The sequence below is a fragment of the Eumetopias jubatus genome, unplaced genomic scaffold, assembly GCF_037043125.1.
Source record: "Eumetopias jubatus isolate StellerSeaLion01/CBP00866 unplaced genomic scaffold, mEumJub1_p1.0 scaffold_12, whole genome shotgun sequence".
Taxonomy (NCBI): Eukaryota; Metazoa; Chordata; class Mammalia; order Carnivora; family Otariidae; genus Eumetopias; species Eumetopias jubatus.
The window spans coordinates 67,588,347-67,607,381 of NW_028274818.1; the positions used below are offsets into that span (position 1 = coordinate 67,588,347).

The following is a 19,035-nucleotide window of genomic DNA, read 5'->3' on the forward strand; positions in this document are numbered from 1 at the left end:
TATTCCTACTGTAAAGGATTTATGGTTGTCAGTGATGTTCTGTAGAGTCGACTGCATGGCAAACTATACATCATTTGTTCCAGGATATGGTTTCGGTAATTCTGTTAATCCTATGGTTGCCCTGAGTTAATTACACCCCCACCCCCACACCGTAGATATTGTTAGAGACAGAAATGGGAATAAGTTGGATAGATTCCAATTGTCTATTGCATGCAATTCAGATTCTTGTATCTCAAATGAACAAGAAGTGTAAACAGCACACCTACAATATATTTATTTAATAACATATATTCCTATATGGATATGCTCTATGTGACTGGTCACTGTGTAAACCATCAAAAATATACCATTAAATAAAAGACTGGATTATTCCAAATTTAATATTAAACCTATAAATTATGAACTTTGTACCATTTCTTGAGCCATATATTAGTATTTGGCAACATTTTGTTAACAGTTTATTTACTTATTTAACAGTTGATAGCCTGCATATTTATCAATGTAAAAACTATACGAAGGGAAAGTAGCAGAATAAACGGATGCTTGTAAAACTGATGAAGAGATGAGTATATAAGAAGGTTAAAGGTTCAAACCACCCATGCGCACCTCGAAACGTTCCTGTGACAGCAATGCTGTTTCAGCTGGGACTTGGAAAATGTTAAAGGAGAGGAAGGAATGCGTAGCCCCGCTGGGGAGAGATGGAAAGATGTTTATATAAGACAAAGAAAGCAAAACTTGTCAACTCCCATCTTCCTTCCCTTTTTTTAGCAGAGTGAAAATCCTCAAAATGTAAGTATAAATATGCAAAATGTCGGCACTAGCTTCGGTGCGGCCACCTGCCATCTGTCTCCTGGATGCCGCACGCACAAGACCCCACAAGACAGGCGACCAGAGATCTCAAACTGCATCTTCATTAAAGTAAGAATACAGAAAAATCTACAAAACCTAAAATGCACATAAGTGCTATGAAAATAGTTTGGACCTACAATTTCTTGGTCTGGAAAAATCCAACTCACTGAACTATGTGGAACAAAGAATCTCACAGCTGAAGTCCCCTTCCTGTCAACATAGAGAACTAAAAATAAATGGCTCCATATTAAAACAGCTAACAGAATAAGAAAACACACAACTAGAGAATTTAAAGTGAGATTTAGAATATCAAAGACAAAATGAAAGTTTTCAAAGCTTCCAGAGAGACTTGCAAGGAAGATGGTGGAGCAGGAGGTTCTTGGGCTCACATCATCCCCTGGATACAATTAGATAACACTCACATCAGGGTCAATGACCCAGAAAATCCCCCAAAGACTGGCAGGACAGACTCTCCACAGCTAAATGTAGACAAGAGTCCACACTGAAGAGGGTAGGATGGGCAGAGACACAGCTGGGAACCAAATGGACCTGTGACACTGTCCGAAGGAGGGAGGGACCCATGGGTGCAGGCATGGAAGAGGAGCAGACCCCAGCCCAGGAACCCCAGGCCTGGGGACCTGTACCAGGAAGAAGAATCCCTGTAACACTGGCTTTGGAAACCAGAGGGGCTTAACTTTGTGAGTTCTTACAATCAGTGGGTCTTACCACCTGGAACTTTAAAAATCAGCAGTTGCAGACAGGAAGCTGAGTCCCTTGTCCTTCAACAGACAGCAGAACCAGCAGCCCCTCTGACATGAGTACAGAAGAAGCAGTTTGAAAAACACCTGGGGTACACGAGGAGGAGGTTTATTTACTAATCCCAGAATGTATGCTAGAGCAGCAGGGATCTCAGGAGACTTCTCCAAGAACAAAGGAGCTGGTGGACACCATTTCCCTCCCTCACCCCCAGCCTAGACACATGGATACCTGCAGGAACCAGTGCCATGGGAACACTCTCTACCTGGCTCACTAACAGCTGCTCGGCTCCAGCTCCAGGCTCCAGCTCCAGGTCCCCGCCCGGAACAGACCCAACAAACCTGGCTAACTCTGCACATCCCAGCCCTCCACGTTCTCCGGCACACCTGCCCCCTCCAATGTGCCCTGGGCAGAAGCCCATTCCCAGTGGTGCCAGAGGCGTGGCAGTGTGCAAACAGCCCAGACAGGGGCCAGCACCACTCCAAAGTCACTCCTGCCTCAGGGAGAGGGGAAGATAACCACACACACCAGCTGGACTCTGGCCCCACCCACCAAGGAAAGCTTCTCAGGGGACAACACAGGGAAAGTGCCCTGAACTTTGGTGCCACCACAGCTCTGGCAAATGCCTGGTCTGGCCCAACTCAAGCCCTACACTGGCCCACTAACAACACAAGGACCAAACCCTGCCCACAGGGGTAAAGAGAGCCACTGCAGGTGACTAGACCAAAGGCAATGCAGCGCAGCCACAATAGGGCACAGGCAACACACAAAGGAGACACCCCTGAAGCTCCAGGTTCTGGGGAACAGGGGACACTGCACTACAGGGCACTGCAGAACCAATTCTTCATAAAGCCACTACCATCAAGAAGAGGAGAGGGAGCTGACTTTCCTAAGACAGAGAAATAGACACAAAGAATTAGACAAAACGAGGGGTCAGAGGCATATGTTCTAAATGAAAGAAGAGAACAAAATCTTAGCAAGAGACCTAAGTGAAATGGAGATAATACACCTGATAGAGAATTAGAAGTAGTGATCATAAAGATACATGCTGGACTTGAGAAAAAAGAGGAGGACCTCCACTTTTTGAGATGCTCCACAAAGAGATCAGAAACAAAAAAGAACCAATTAGAGATAATGAACTCACTAAATGAAATTAAAAATAAACCACCTGGAATAAACTGCAAACAAGAGGAAGTAGAAGAATGGATCAGCCACCTGGAGGACAGAGTAATGGAACGTAATCAAGCTGAGCAGTGAGAGAAAAAAATGATGCAAAATGGGAATAGACCCAGGGAACTCAGCGACACTGTCAAGCATAATAACAGTCTCATGATAGGGATCCCAGAAGGAGAAGAGCGAGAAAAAGGGGGCAGATTTGTCTGAAGAAATAATAGCTGAAAACTTCCTGAATCTGGGGAAGGAAAGAGAAAACCAGATCCAGGAGGCACAGAGAGCCCCCAACACAACCAACCCAAAGAGGTCTGCACCAAGACACAAAGTAAATAAGACGGCCAAAAGTAGTGATAAAGAGAGAATTTTAAAAGCAGCAAGAGAAAGGAAAGCAGGTACATACAAGAGAAACCCCATACGGCTATTAGTGGATTCTTCAGCAGAACCTCTGCAGGCCAGAAGAAAGTGGCATGATAGATTCCAACTGCTAAAAGGAAACAATCTACAGCCAAGAATACTCTATCCAGGAAGGCTTTCATTCAGAACAGAAGGAGAGACAGAATTTCCCAGACAAACAAAAGTTAAAGGAATTAATGACACTAAACCAGCCCTCCAAGAAATGTTAAAGGATATTCTTTGAGTGGAAAGGAAAGACCATAAGCAGGAGTAAGAAAAGTAGGAAGCACAAAAGAGGTAAAAATAAGTGTATCTATAAAACTCAGTCAAGAGATTCACAAAATAAAAGGATGTAAAGTATGCCACCATATACCTAAAATGTGAGAGGGAGAGGAATAAGAATGCGTTCAATATATGGAATTGTTGAATTGTTACGTTGTATACCTAAAAGTAATATAACACTGTATATTAACCATAATGGAATCAAAATTTAAAAAAAATTAAAGAATGCCCCCCCAAAAAATCAAAACCCACAGGAAACGACAAGTGTTGGTGATGATGTGGAGAAAAAGGGACCCTTGTGCACTTTTGATGGAAATGAAAACTAGTGTAGCCACTGTGGACAACAGTATGGACGGTCCTCAAAAAAAATAAAAACAATTACTATATGATCCAGTAATTTCACTATTGGGTATTTACCTAAAGAAATGCAAACAGTAATTTGAAAAGAAATATGCACTCTTACGTTTACTCCAGCATTATTTACAACAGTCAAGGTATGGAAACAGCCCAAATGCCCACTGATGGGTGAATAAATTAAAGAAGATGTGAGATACACACACACACACACACACACACACACACACACAAAATGGAATATTACTCAGCCATAAAAAAAGACTGAAAGCTTACCATTTGCAACAACATGGATGGATCTAGAGAGTATACTGCTAAGTGAAATAAGTCAGTCAGAGAAAGACAAATACCATACAGTTTCACTCACATGTGGACTTTAAGAAGACTAAGAAGATATAAATATATATACCACTAATATCTTCAAACTATATAAGGCCAGCAATGAACAGAAATGCATAAAGGAGAAAAGAAGACATACATCATTGTTCATATTAGGGACTAACAGATAATATCCAAATAAGTGGAAAACCAGGGATATTATTATAAAGATTTATAAAGTTACCCTTAGAATAAAAATACTAACCTGCATAAAAATCTAGAACAAAACAAAATTTAAAAACCACTTCACTTTGTGGAATTTATAAAGTTTGGAAAAAAAAAAAAACAAGTCCAAAACTGTACCAGGCAAACAAAACATGGGGTAACCGTCTTAACAAACAAAGTGGAATTCAAGCCAAATAAATGTAGACAAGAAAACAAAAGCACTACGTATTGAAGGGTGCAACTCATACAATGATTTGTGATTGATACTCATGTGTCCAACAACATGGTAATGACTACTAGGAAGCAGAGATTCTAAGAGTGAACAGGAATGTGTTAATAGGAGACATGAATGCACTTCTGAGTCCAAAGAAAACAAGTAAACAAGTGCAAGTCTGTCTATGGGATGTGCAACACCACTGATAACAGAGAGAACAATGGGTCGAGGGCTTAGCTAAATTGCTTCAGGATACTGCTGCCTCTGCATCCGCTCTGTCCCACAGAACAGCCTGCGGGGATATGACACCAGTCCCTCACACCAGCGCAGGCCCCAACGGTGGCCCGCGAAGCTGTGAGCAGATACACGCTGCTGGTAGGATGTAACCCTCCCGGGGCCTTCCCCTTACACACTCCTTAGATGGCACCCATGGGGAACTTACCAAAATCCCGCTCTGCTTGGTTTGAACTGACCAATCCAGCCTTAGCCTGGGAACCCCAAAAGCAGTCCGGCCATGGACCCTGATGAAGGCGTGTGCCCCGGGGCCGGCCTCTCTGCCTGCACCCGGCCTCATCCTCCCCATGTGGCTCTGGAGGCCTGTACTTCCTCCACGGCCTGTGAGTAACAAGTGTCTCTATTTCAGTGTCTCTGTTGAACCGTAGCTCACCAGCAGGTCCCCTGTGCTGCTCTTTTTTTTTTTTTTTTAAAGATTTTATTTATTTATTTGAGAGAGAGAGAATGAGAGAGAGAGAACACGAGAGGGAAGAGGGTCAGAGGGAGAAGCAGACTCCCCGCTGAGCAGGGAGCCCGATGTGGGACTCGATCCCGGGACTCCAGGATCATGACCTGAGCCGAAGGCAGTCGCTTAACCAACTGAGCCACCCAGGTGTCCCCCCCTGTGCTGCTCTTAACAAATGCTAATTGAACAGTCATAACAAATGCAGATAAACTGAACTCTGTCTTATATTTGTGGTCCATGAGAAGATACCTTCTTCTCATGTGCATAGGGACTATTCGCAAAAACTACTTATATATTAGGCCATAAAAAAGTCTAAATTAAATTCTTAAGGAAAAATAACAAAGATAATATTCTCTGATCATAATTCAGTAAGACCAGAAATTGGTAACAAAATCAGAAAATAAAAAGATCCTTTACCTGGAAATTAAAAGCATGAAAACTTCTGTCTTAGGGAAAGAAAGGAAGTACTAACTATCCTATCAAATTTCTGAGAAAAAATGCTTAGGAAAACCCTATCTACCTAAACTTATAGCCTATACATCTAAAGCAGTGCTTGGATGAAGTTATACAGTTTTCTTTTGTTGTTTTTTGTTTTTTAAGTAGGTGCCACACCCGGCATGGAGCCCAACATGGGGATTGCACCACAACCCTTCGATCAAGACCTGAGCTGTGACCAAGAGCCAGATGCTTAACCAACTGAACCACGTGGATGCCCCTTGTTTTATAAACTTACATTAATAAAAAATAAACTATTCATCTTACTTAGACAGCTGGAGGGAAAACAAAACAGAGGAATAAAGGAAGGTATTTAAAAATATTAATATGGATATTAAAAGATTAGGAATCAAAAAGATGTATTAAATATATAAAAAGCTGTGTTTTGAAGAAAACAATTAAATATACTTCTAGGTCATCTATGTAGTGAAGAAAACCCAAGCTAAGACAATAAGACCTGCCTGGGAGAGTAACATCGGAAATAGGAAGCTGCAAGGGCTGTGAGACAGTGGTTTGTTCAAATCCACACAGACCATTTTAACATGTGAATGCAATGAGAATACTCTCTAGTTCAACGGAATTGAGCCTACTGAAATCTAACTAGACCAGAACCATGAACGAACTATCGTGTCATAAAAGACCTGGTCCGGGTGGTTTGCAAGGGAAATTTTCGCAAACTTTCCTACAGAACCTAATGAATGATCCTTCGCTAATCGCTTCATGTGTGCTTCAAAATAATATGTGTTCTGTGCCTGCTAGGTATGAGGCTGTGCACATAGCTTATACCTATATTTAAAGAAGAAATAATTATGAAGCTGTTTAAACTACAAGCTACAGGGCGCCTGGGTGGCTTAGTTGGTTAAGCAACTGCCTTTGGCTCAGGTCATGATCCTGGAGTCCCAGGATCGAGTCCCGCATCGGGCTCCCAGATAGGCAAGGAGTCTGCTTCTCCCTCTGACCCTCTCCCCCCGTCATGTGCTCTCTCTCTCTCACTCTCTCTCTCAAATAAATAAATAAAATCTTTAAAAAAAAAAACCTATAAGCTACATAAACCATATATTTTAAAATAAACTTAAAAAACAGCATTTCAAAAAATTGGGCAGGGCCCCAGAGAAAGGAAGGCCTGGGTTTGATGGCCTGATGGCTGATAAGGGCCCAGGAAAAGCCAGAAAGCAGAGAGAGGTTCAGGGTGGAAAAAGCTGCGGGAGGTAAAAGGACACACGGCAAAGTAGCCCAACATGGCCAGACTTCGAAAGGCAGTGTGACCCGTGTCAGGGGACCTGACTCTGGGTTCGTCTGCTGGGGGCTCTGTGGGCTCTGTGTGCGGGGGCAGCAGGAGAGAGGTCGACACCCCACCTGGACAGTGGCGGTGACCGCAAGGTGGCAGATGTAAGAGGAAATAGGGGGCTCTCCAGTCACAATACGTCATTTTTATGACCACAAAAGTTCACGTTGTAACGTCCTTTTTCATAATTCTGATCTAATTTGATCCTTAAAGTACCCCTTTAAAGTAGGAAGAGGAAACATTATCATTCCCATTGGAAAGACAAGAAAACCGGGGAACAACGTAAGTAGCAGCCTTCCTTGACAGAGGCTGCAACACTGTTTTTTTCCCAAGGGGAAATACATCTCCGGATATGTTTATTCCTCCAATTAGAACATAAGTAGAGTGTTTCCGGAAGAGCTGTAATATTTTTTTACTTACGTCATTTCATATCTTATTAACACTCCACCTCTAAATCATTTGTGATGGTTTTCAAAAGTCTTATTACCTCCAAGGCAACCTGACTTGCTGTTGAAACTGCCACTCCAGGAAAAATATCTCCTATAATCTTTTCAAAACGTGGGACGTCTTCGGGGAGAAATTTTGGCAAACTAGCTTCTCTTAAAGCCTCAATAATGATCGGAGTCTCATCCGTTTCAGAAAGATGGTCATTGGTGTTACTTTAATGGAAGAAGAAAAGAAAGATAAAGTTAGCAAGTATGCTTCGCTGACACTGAAGGCCGTTACTATCCCTTTGTAGAGGGGGCTATCCCAACAGCCCCTCCTCCCCTCCCTCCCTGCAAAGCAGCTCTGCGGCGTGCGTGAGGTGAATGTGGTCCCCGGATCCAGAGACGGGCCCGGGCTGGTCTTGAACTGTCCACTCCCCAGTCACTGATTCTGTAAATAACAGAACGAATTCAAGCTAATATCAAATTAAAAATAACAGCGATTTATTCAAAATCCCTAGGAAAGCCAGGAAAGCAGGCTTGCGGGCTATGCAGCTGGCAACCGTGGTCAAAGTTACGCCATGGAAGTGGTCCCGTAAAGACAAATAAACCTGAAACCCTCGTCAGAGCAATCCTCCCCTGCCCGCCTCTGGAGTTTCTGAGGGAGACAAACAGTGAATTCCCTCTGCCATTCAAGACAGCTTAAGGTTTCTGGTTGTTGTCACGAAAGCCCCCAGATGTAAGAAGTCATCACATATATACTGCCCCATAATAACAATATTTTGCCTATTGAACACTTCAGTACATATTGTACACATTAAACATGCAACCAGGAGAAAGAACTGCATGCCCTATGATTGGACTGCAGAGACGCCAAGGAAGAAACGTTCTCTGGGTGGGAGTGGCCCTCCCGTCCTCCTGTGGACAATGTCCCAAACTCTTCATCAGGACAGAGATGATTCTTAGGTCTTTGATCCTTAATAAAAACAGCTAATAGTTAACGTTTAGTGAGCACTTTTTACCGGCCACTCTGCTTAGTTCTTTAATCAAAGAATTCATTAGGAAGAATCTTTCAACCACTTAAGAGGGAGGGAGAGTAATACTCAACATGACCAAAGTCAGACAGCTGCTGGGTGTCAGCGAGGTCATTTTTTCCCAAGACAGAGCTTGCTTTACATTCAAGGAAAATAAATTAAAAAAAAAAAAAAGAAAGAAAGAAATGACCACTATATCTGGGAGCGATCACAGCATATATATAATTATATTGTTATGATACTTTGGTATTAGATATAAAAATAAGACGACTAAAGTTCTACAGAAGAATAATTTGGGGGATGGCATCTGAGATTATCATGGGGAATATCTGTTGTCATTTAAGAGTAAAAAATGAAATCTCTAGACTAACGTCAACTAAAATTCAAGAAAAGGATAGTTATTAAACCTTATTATTATTATTATTATTTACCCATTTTGATTGTCTTCATGATACCTACCCATTCTTGGAATTAGTTAAGACTCACTTTATGGGCTTACTATGGTAAGTTAAGTGTTTACCTGAAGAGATATTAATTCTCCAGCTGTTGACAAAGCAAATCTTTTCTACCAAGGACATCCTAGGATTCCAGCTCCTGGGCAGTTTCTTTTCTAAACCAAAGGGGAGGTAGGGAAACCTCCTCTCTGGGACCGACAGAGAAGCTGCCTGCGGGAGGCAGACAAAAATGTCCCACAGAGATAAATTCACCTGCTAATCCCTGGAACCTGAGAATATTATCCCATATAGCAACAGACATGACTGAGTTTATCCCAGATGATCCAGATTTAAATGCAGTCACGTGCTCCTACCGAGAGCAAGGCAGAGAGACACGCAGACGGTGGGAAGACGGAGCAGACCCCAGCGTGATGCGCCCATAAGCCCCTGGGTGCTGGCAGAGCCCAGGACGGACTCTCCCGCAAGGCCCCTGCATGGACAACAGCCCTGCCCACAACCTTGATTTCAGACTGCTGGCCTCAGGTACTTGGAGGAAACATCTTTCTGGTGTTTAAAGACATCAAGTTCGTAGTGATTGGTTATGGCAAACCTACAAAGCAAATACACGGTCCTTGATTATTTTTTTAAATGTAAGCACCTCAGAACTCTTTGGGAGTTAGAGCTTGAATCCGCCAATGCGCTCTAGACAGAAAAGGCGGGAGAAAGCATCCGGAAATGAGGGACATTTGTGGTGTCCCTCCTCCGGACCCGGAGGCAAAGCCAGGAGCCCGAGGGAGAACGGGCTGGAGCAGGGGGACATGAAGGGACGGAAGGGAAAAGGCCAGACAAGAGGACCAATGAGAGGTTTTGGTGTCAGGGAGGGCCAGGGGATTTTTAAAAAGCAAAAGTCTATTTTTAAATGCTTGCTGTGCTTTACTCTGATAAAAATTCCCCAATCCTGTTCATAATACAGTCAACTTCGCACAATCACATCATCTACTCTGCTTTGGGGGGACCAGGGAGGTGGGCTGTCACAGCTGTGTAAGCACAGACAGAAGACAGCCGCTCCCTGTGGCAGCAGACTGACAGCACGCGGGACACGGGAGCCGCAGTCCAGGCGCCCGGGAGAACGGAGGCTTCCCTGTGACGGGAAGAACATGGATCAGGGACTCCCTCACTGGAACGGGTCTCTCGTAAGAAAGACTGGAGGACCGGAGGACGTCAGGAAGCTGAGTCCTGCTACTCCCGTCTCTAACTCTTCCCAATTACAAAGCAGTCCCTAACAGGTACCCATTTACCTGCCATCAATCTTAGGCCATTTTGCAATACATGACTCAGTTCCTTTATTTTTAGGAAAGAACATACTACAGTGGAGCTACAGCCTGATCCCTGACTCTTCCCCTCCCACACTATGTTCTGTGCTTGGTGCTGTACCTAGGTACCACAAACAATCTACAACATTTACTGCATTCATGTAAATGGCATTGACATGTCCTTTTACAACATATTCATGTTTTTCTCATTTAATTTTTAATAGGTAATACATGAATACAGTCCCAAATGAAACCCACACAAGTAGGTCCGCCCCTTAGCAATAATGAAAACAAATGCCTGTTTCCCTATAGTTTCACCAACAAAGTCCCGTCCAACTTTCATATTTTTGCCCATCTGATGAGAGACAACATTTCAATTTTTAATGTGCATTTCTCTGATTAAGAGTGGGATTGAGTATATTTTCATACATTTAAAAACTTTTATGTTTCTTTTTCTGAGAACTGTCCTTTACCCATTTTCCATACCATTTGTTCCCCGTGTTTTCTAGGCAGTCCTCACGTGTTATGAGGATGAGCTCACTCCCTGCGCCAAGCTGCAAATATGCTTCTTCCCGGCTCATCCTTTGGCTCCTGACCTCACAAACAGTGTTTTTTGACCATTATCACTCTTTTCCTTTATAGCTTCTAGATTTTTGAGCCTTAGTTTTAAAGGTTCTCTATAGTCCAAGCATATAAAGGACATTTTGTTTCTTCAAATACTTTTATGTTTTTAGTCCTTTTTTGATCCTGTTATCCAGGTAAATAACAGTGGCCATGGTTCCAACTGCATCTTCACGCACATGGCAATTTAGTTTTCCCAATGGCAGGCAATCACTGAAAAGTCTGTTAGTCTGTTCTTGCCTCACAACTGACAACAGACTACATGCCCAGCGTGTGCAGTCCTGTCTCTGGGCTTCTGTTCTGTCCTGATGGCTTGCTCCTCTCTGTTCAGAAGCCAGCACCACAGTGTTTAACCAATGAAGCTCTATAATAGGTTTTAATTGTTTATCTTTCTTTTTTTAAAAGATTTTATTTATTTGTGAGAGAGTACGTGTGCACATGCCAAGTGCGAGTGGGGGGAAGGGCAGAGGGAGAGAACCTCCAAGCAGACTCCCTGCTGGGCGTCCAGCCTGATGTGGGGCTCGATGTCACGACCCTGATTCCATGACCTGAGCTGATAACAAGAGTCGGACGCTTAACTGACTGCACCACTGAGATACCCCTTTTTATGTGAACCTTAGAATCTGCTTTTGCCCAAAAATAAACAAATGAAACCTTTGGTATATTCACTGGGGTGTGTTTCCATTCGTAAATGAACATTTAGGGTCTTTAAATCTTTAAGATGTTATGATATTAAGTTCATGATATATTATTTCATTTATTCCTATTTTCATTTGTGTCCTTTACAAATGTTTTCTTCAGGGGCGCCTGGGTGGCTCAGATGGTTAAGCGTCTGCCTTCAGCTCAGGTCATGATCCCAGGGTCATGGGATAGAGCCCCACATCGGGCTCTTGGCTCAGAGAGGAGCCTGCTTCTCCCTCTGCCTCTCTTCCTGCTCATGCTTTCTCTCTCTGTATCTCTGTGTCTCAAATGAATAAATAAAATCTTAAAAAAAAACCACAAATGTTTTCTTCATATGGGTTTTACACATTTCTCATACAGGTATATTCATATAGGTTTTATGATTTCTCATTAAATTACTGCTTTTTTTTTTTTTTTGCAGACTCCCCACTGAGCAGGGAGCGCAATACGGGGCTTGATCCTAGGACCCTGAGATCATGACCTGAGCTAAAGGCAGGTGCTTAACCGACTGAGCCAGCCAGACGCCCCTAAATTACTGCTCTTTTAAATGAGGGCTTTTATTACTGTGTATCTTTTATTATATAAGGTAAGATACATTTTTTTTTTAAGACTAGGTTCTTTGGGGGAAAGGTACCCAAGGATTTTGTGCATTTTTTTCTTCCTCTTCTTTCACGTTCTTAAACACCTCTACCATATTTCACTGTGACATTCTGGGAGCTCCCTGTTTTATCTTGTCATCGTTACTTAGACTTTTACCAATTATTTTCCCTGTGTTGTATAACTCCCTTTGACTTAACAATTCAAAATTCAACTCACCATTTAAACATCTGTTTCTTCTTTCCAGCCATTATTAAAACTGTCTTCAGAGACCTCAAGCCAAAATCATAATGATCCTATAAAGCATTAAAATATCTGAGTTATTAAGTTTCTGAAGGAAGAATGGGATGACTTGGAAATAAATGCATATCCTATGCAGTTAAATCCCTAATCTGTTCCCTGTGGAGAGAGACCATGATGTAACTCAAGAAAGCCTGCATTCAGCTTCCAAGGCCCTCACTTCCCCCGCCAAACTGGTGCCCCTAAGTCTCCTTCTTAAAAGAGAGAGTCACAAATTATTAAAGCTGTTAAAAACTATTAGTATCTAAATTAAATTTTCTCTGAAATGGAGAGAGGAACTGAAAGAATATGATAAAGAAGAACACTTAGTGTGGCTGGTTTCCAAACCATGCTGAGTCATAAAAAAATACTCATTAAGCCAGCATATCCCAGAACAGTCATTTTCAAAGCATGGTACTCAGATCAGCAACATCAGGAACTGTTGAGAACCGGTTAGAAATGCAAATTCTCAAGGGCCACCCCAGACAATCAGAAGGTTGGTGGTAAGGTCCAGTGATGTGTGTTTTAACAAATCCCCCCAATTATCTCAAAGCACAAAAAAGTGTGAGAGTCGCTGCTATAGAGGCTAACTTCCTCGTATGGAGGAAGTAGTCCACGATTTAACACAGCAGATTCTCCATCATTCTCTCCAGGTCCCTGATGTAAGGCTTGCAACCCTACTGATTTTACACATCACCTCACATCCACATTGGCTCGCCACCTTAAAGCGCTGATGGGATTCTCGCTCCATTATTTCCCCAGGTCATCCCTCCCTGGTCCAATACCAGAAAAGTCTTATTATAGAATTTTCTATAATCATCTTTATGTTGAAAGAAGCAGATCGTTACCTGTTGTGAGAGCTGCTTGCTAGCTAATTCATAAACGCTAACCAGCTTTCCAGAGAGTGATTTTGCAGATTTGAAACCAAGTGAAAACAGCATAATTTCAATAATCATTTGATAATGGGGGGCCATCATTGCCACAGGGCGAAACAGAGACTTTAAGTTATCTGGGAGTTCTACTCGACCTTTGTACCTTAAGAGGGTAAGAAACACAAAGAAACGACAACAACAGAAAAGCAGTTTTTCAGTTTTCAGTTTTTCTGATGAGGAACCACACAATATCGTTTTCCCCAGAATAATCCTGTTCGCTTCCTACCTGACCTTTATTTGAAAACAAGCATATAAGACGGTTTCTATTGTACTTTTCATCTCAGGAGCTTCCCCCTCTACCGACTTTTCTTCCTGTGCCTCCTCCCACAGTGCACCTCACATCAGGTTGCTCCAGCCCCGACCATCACCACGTTCCCTCAACAGGTGTTTACTGAGCCTGCCCGGCCTCCACTCCTTGTAACCACCAAGTTCCCTTCCTTCTGCTACTCTCCGCTTTTTTGTCTGTCTCCTTTGTGACCAGTAGCTGACCCTTTTCCTTTCTCTCTGGCTATTCCTGAAGTGAAAACGTCCCTCAGTCAGAAACTTAATGTGAGACCACCCATGTGGATGAGTACGGAGCTGTAGCTGTTTATAAGTGTGCGGGCAGAGGAGGGAGTCAGGTGGTGGCGGTGAATGGTACATTACAATGTCAGACAACTGAATCATGGCTAAGACCTCAGAAAACGACTTTGACTGCCTCCATTCCTAACTTAGATGAACTGATGCTTACCCAGGGTTCATGGTGACAAATACTGCACAAGACATGTTGATACGAATTTCTTTTCCTTCCAGTACAAACCTGTAAGACATTGGAAGGGGTTGAGAATGAGCACCCCCCAAAATGTGCCACTTCATTATGTGCATTATTTTTAGCTGAAGACAATGAAGGTCCAAAAGACTCAGAAAGAGCTTTCTACCTCCCCCCTTTAACTGTTTCTAAGAGTTTAGACAGAGGGACGGGTCCAGAAAGACAGCTCTCACCAGAGACAACTACAGAGAATATGGGCCGGGTGTGGTAAGTTGTGGGGAGCTCAGCAGGCCTATTCATTCAAATTCCTCTCTGTCCCGCTGTCTCTGCAGGGTACGACAAATATTTGTTCACCAAACATTTACCCTTTCCAGTTCCCTGTGACTTCTCTTTTTTCCCTTTGTAGCCCCAGACCCCTTCCCCCTTCTCCTTAGCTCAGGATGGCATACAAACCTTAATTGCCTGTCTCTGAACCTCTCATGTCTGTGTGAGGCTTATGTATGTATGCAATTAACCTTTTCTCCTGTTAATTTATCTTATGCCAATTTAATTAATAGACCAGCCAAAAGAACCTAGACAGGTAAAGGAAAAATTTTCCTCCCCTGTCCATTATAGTATTCATTACTAAGAGAACTGTTTTCTCTAAGTCAATGTATGTTAAAACAATAAGCGAGTTTGGGAACGTTCCTAAGGCTGTGTTACACTTAAATCCAAACAGCACATGCTGGGAAAAAAATAATTTTAAAAGGGGAAAGAAGAGGGTCATCTTGAGCCAAAGTTGTGAGCCCTGCTGGGGTTCAGGTTTTTTTTTTGAAGATTTATTTATTTGAGAGAGAGGGGGAGAGAAAGCACGGATGGGAAGGGCAGAGGGAGAGGGAGACAGGATCCCAAACAGACTCACAACCCCCCTGCGATCAAGACTTAAGCCAAAACCAAGGGTAGGATGCTTAATCGACTATGTCACCCAGGCGCTCTGGGGCTTCAGATTTATTTGATCATGTCTAAAGAGTTTGTGGGGCCTGAGGCCAGAAGGCAACCACCTGAATGACCTGACTGAACAGGGAAAAGAATCCGAGGAGACCCTTGGACACAGAGTTGTCCCTGGGTGACACCACAGAGCAAAGAGTGGCCATGACACAGAGTTCTTGTGTTAGCACACAATGCAGCCCGCCCCCAATTCCCCAATCAAATAATTTTGGGACCGCTGTGAAGTAGAACTTTGGCCTGGAGATTAGGGTCCTGTTGTCAGCACCAGAGATAGGGACCATGGAGAGAAATGCTCTGGTGACCTTACGGGCAGGTGATCCCAGTGAGGGTGGTCGAAGCTGGAAAGAAAGAACACTGGGAACAGAAGCTGAGGACTCCCTGGACAGAACAGAGGAAAGCCTGGCAGACAGTGAGGTGTGTTTGAGAACCGGTGACGTGTGGCCTCCTGTGACCCGCACTTACACCCACAGATGTGTGAGGCCTTGTGACGCTGACTCTAATGGTGGGAAAAAAACCCTTGAGAGTAAAACCAGAAGTGAGCGTCCATTAGCCTGAATTAGAAATATGGGTGGGGGTGGCGCCCAGCTGGCTCAGTCAGAGGAGTGTGTGGCTCTTGACCTCGGGGTTGTGAGTTTGAGCCCCACGCTGGGTGTAGAGATTACTTAAAAAAATAAAATAAAAAAAAAAAGAAATATTAGATTGTAATAGAAATTTTAAAGCCACAAATTCAATTATGCCCATAAAGTAAATCATGTGAGTTCCTGAATTTTTCTGAAGAGAAAGAAATTTTGCTTAGATTAGTAAATGTTAGTAATCCTAACATACAAATATTATTTTTACAGGATTTTTTAAAACAGAAAAGTATTAATTCAGAGTAATGGGATAAGAGAGGCTTCAGGTATGTGGCCAGTATAATTTGTATTTTAAAAAGCTGTAGAATTAAAGAAAAATACTTCGGTTTCTTCAAGTGCAACATCATAACATGGAAAGGTACTAAGGGAATTTAAACCCCGAAGTGAAAGTAACTGGATAGATCTGTGACCTGTCCTGGCGGCCCAGAGACCACTCCAAGGCTGGACGGGAGCCTGGGTAACCCAGGCTGGCACGAAGGCTAGTTACATATGTTTGCCTGGTACTTGCCCAGCAAAGGGGACATCCAAGATGTCATTCCTTTTGGTCTATGTTTAGGAAGAAAACAACACCCAAGCCCTTCTTGGAGAAGAAATATCGAACATTAAGTGACCAGACACATCCACCCTGTACCTGACAGAATAGCTGTCTTTTGCGGCCTTGATTGTGAGGATCTGCGACGCAATCACTGATAGGACCTGCACGTCAATCCGATCGAACTCATCCAAACAGCACCATGCTCCCGACTGCACCAGTCCAAAGAAGAATTTTCCCATTATCTTGAAAACAATTATACGCGGGTGAAAGCTTTCTGTAGGCCCAGGCTCCGCGCCGCTCCGCAGTTTCCCGGAGGTGAGTGCACGCCCTCCCCGCCCCCCTCCCCCAGCACACTGGGCACGACCACGGAGCGCCCCTGGCTGATGCAGGGCAGCGCGGTCTGGCCCCCAGTGTGGGGAACCTAGTGATGCCTATGTGCTGGCAGCTGAAACCAGCGGAACACTGTAGGCCCAACAGAACACATGTGGATGAATATGGGTGAGGGAATGTCTGCTCTCAGGGCGGAGTGGGGAGCACACACCAGAGCCCCTTGGGCCCAAGACACAGAGGCCGGTTCTTCCCACTGGCTGCGGGAATCAGGTTGTGTCTTTCCTGAACATTTTGATATTTCATTTATCATGGGGTTTCTGGCATTAATTTTGATTCTAAAAAAGTATTGCATTAAAAGATAATTTATTTTGATTAGCAGGTTTCTTGGCTCCCACTCTGCTGCTCCCAGCCCTGCTCACCCCACCAGAGGGCAGTCCCAGGGAGGAAACTAGGGACCCTATGTCTTAACAATACTCATGCAAACAGCTGATTTATGTTTATTGGTATTTTTAATGTGCTAACTGAGCTCAAACTGCAAATGCAGGATCTCACAGGTGCTTTTAAGCTGCCAATACAATGACCGTAATAGAAGGTAAATGGTTTGACTTAACATGCACAACAAAATAAATGGGAGTGTTTTGAAACTTTAAGTAAATCTGTGACCAGCACAGAGGTACAGGACATTTCAATAAATATTTCAGAATGTTATGAGTTGTGTCTTTGGTAATATGCCACCAAAACAAAGTAAGGCTGACATAAAATTGTAATCATCAATACAAACCCTGACTCAAATTTTTGTGGTAATTGTAAGAGCCTCATTGTTCTTAATGATTACCTTTTCAGTAAATAAAAGTATAGGGTTAGAAATTATAAAATAAACTTAGATTAATAGAGCAGTACTCTTAATTTTTTTAATAAATTCATGTTCCATATCAGATTTTGTTTGGAAAAATCCCCCTGTCAAAAAGTTTGAAAACCACTGTCTTAAGAAGTAATTCAGTTGCATAAAAGCAAATTGCCTAGTGTTTTAAGTTTCTATTACATTCTAAGTTTCTATTCTATTAATTTAGAAGAATTAATAGCATTTACAGTTCTGTTAATACTTAATGTCTCTCTAAGGGAAATATTTTTCTTGTTCTTTCAATCCTTAATGAATTGTTTCGTTTATGTGCACAAGATTTTTTTCTTGCATGTATATGAATAAGCTTTACCTTATAATCCAAATCCTCAAAACAGTTGAAGACCACACAATGTTTGCCTAAGGACTGAGAAACAAAGAAATTATTTTAAAAGATCTCTTGAATTATGACACAAAATACTAACACTAAAACTTCCAGAGTAATAAAATGTCTTTAGTCTTTTGAGAAAACTGCAATCTCCAGATGAATTACATACCAAATTTAGAAATTCACAAAACTTAGTAGAGTATAAATGCACATACACTATTAGTTAGGTTGATTAGTGCATGGAATGCTAGAGTCATGTTTTTAAAACACATCAATGAATAAAATCTAAGAAAAAAGCATTTCAATGACATCATTCCAGGACATCCAACTATATCCTCCACTTTCATCAGTTACTTGTCTCTCCCTGTGTCTGTCTGTCTGTCTGTCTCTCTCTCTCTCTCTCTCTCTCACACACACACACACACACACACACAACCAGGCTGAAGTCTGTGTGCAGCTCAAAATCACCCATAACTGAAGGGCACAATGCTGCCGTTCACTCATCAGTTAGCACAGTCGAATCCCAAGAAAACAGAAGTATACTTGGCCTGCAGAGGTCCCACGTCCCAGCACACAGCAGACATTTTTAGTGAATGGATGAATTACACAACTTAACAAATGTGGTAAGGTGTTTGTTAAATGTTATGAACATCTTAATAGCAGGAATGGTGTAAATTTAAGATACTGTTAAGGTTTGCGTGACCAGAACAACCAGTATTTTTGGCTACCGAAAGCACTTACTTTGGCTAGATCTTTGACACTCTCCGTTTTGCCCGTGCCGGCGGGGCCCGTGGGACAGCCTCCAAGATTCAGGAGCAGCGCTCCGGTGAGGGTGAGCCAGCACCTGTTAGTAAGGGGCGTAATAACCAACCGGGGAGTGCAGCCCAGGTACTCGTAGCCATACGTGAAGCTGGCGTCTCCTTGAGACACATAGCACAACTTCTCTTTGTCATTCCATTTATACTGCAAATGCCTGAAAACAATATTGTAAGTGTGCATATTATTTGGGCAAAATTAGTTTTAGTTTTCACATGTAGAAACATAACAAAGATTAACTGGGATGTTGATTAAAAAAACAAAAATGTTAAAACAAAATGAAAAGCACTATGGACAGTTCATCAGTGACGATGTTAGACATGAAATATTAGAACTCCGAATCCTACCAGCATGAGAGCACT

General features: G+C 42.7%; 1 protein-coding gene across 2 annotated transcripts in view; it reads right to left on the reverse strand.

The window, feature by feature from the left end:
* Positions 1-19,035, reverse strand: part of DNAH14 (dynein axonemal heavy chain 14) — a 329,828-nt gene that overhangs the window by 186,088 nt on the left and 124,705 nt on the right. For both annotated transcript variants that reach the window (XM_028111778.2, XM_088017199.1), the window contains exons 28-34: positions 18,599-18,830; positions 17,843-17,896; positions 16,398-16,543; positions 14,130-14,198; positions 13,316-13,502; positions 12,408-12,484; positions 7,571-7,742 (exon numbers count right to left, since the gene is read on the reverse strand). In XM_028111778.2, coding sequence (XP_027967579.2) covers positions 7,571-7,742; positions 12,408-12,484; positions 13,316-13,502; positions 14,130-14,198; positions 16,398-16,543; positions 17,843-17,896; positions 18,599-18,830 — 937 coding nt within the window. The remainder of the gene's footprint in view (positions 1-7,570; positions 7,743-12,407; positions 12,485-13,315; positions 13,503-14,129; positions 14,199-16,397; positions 16,544-17,842; positions 17,897-18,598; positions 18,831-19,035) is intronic.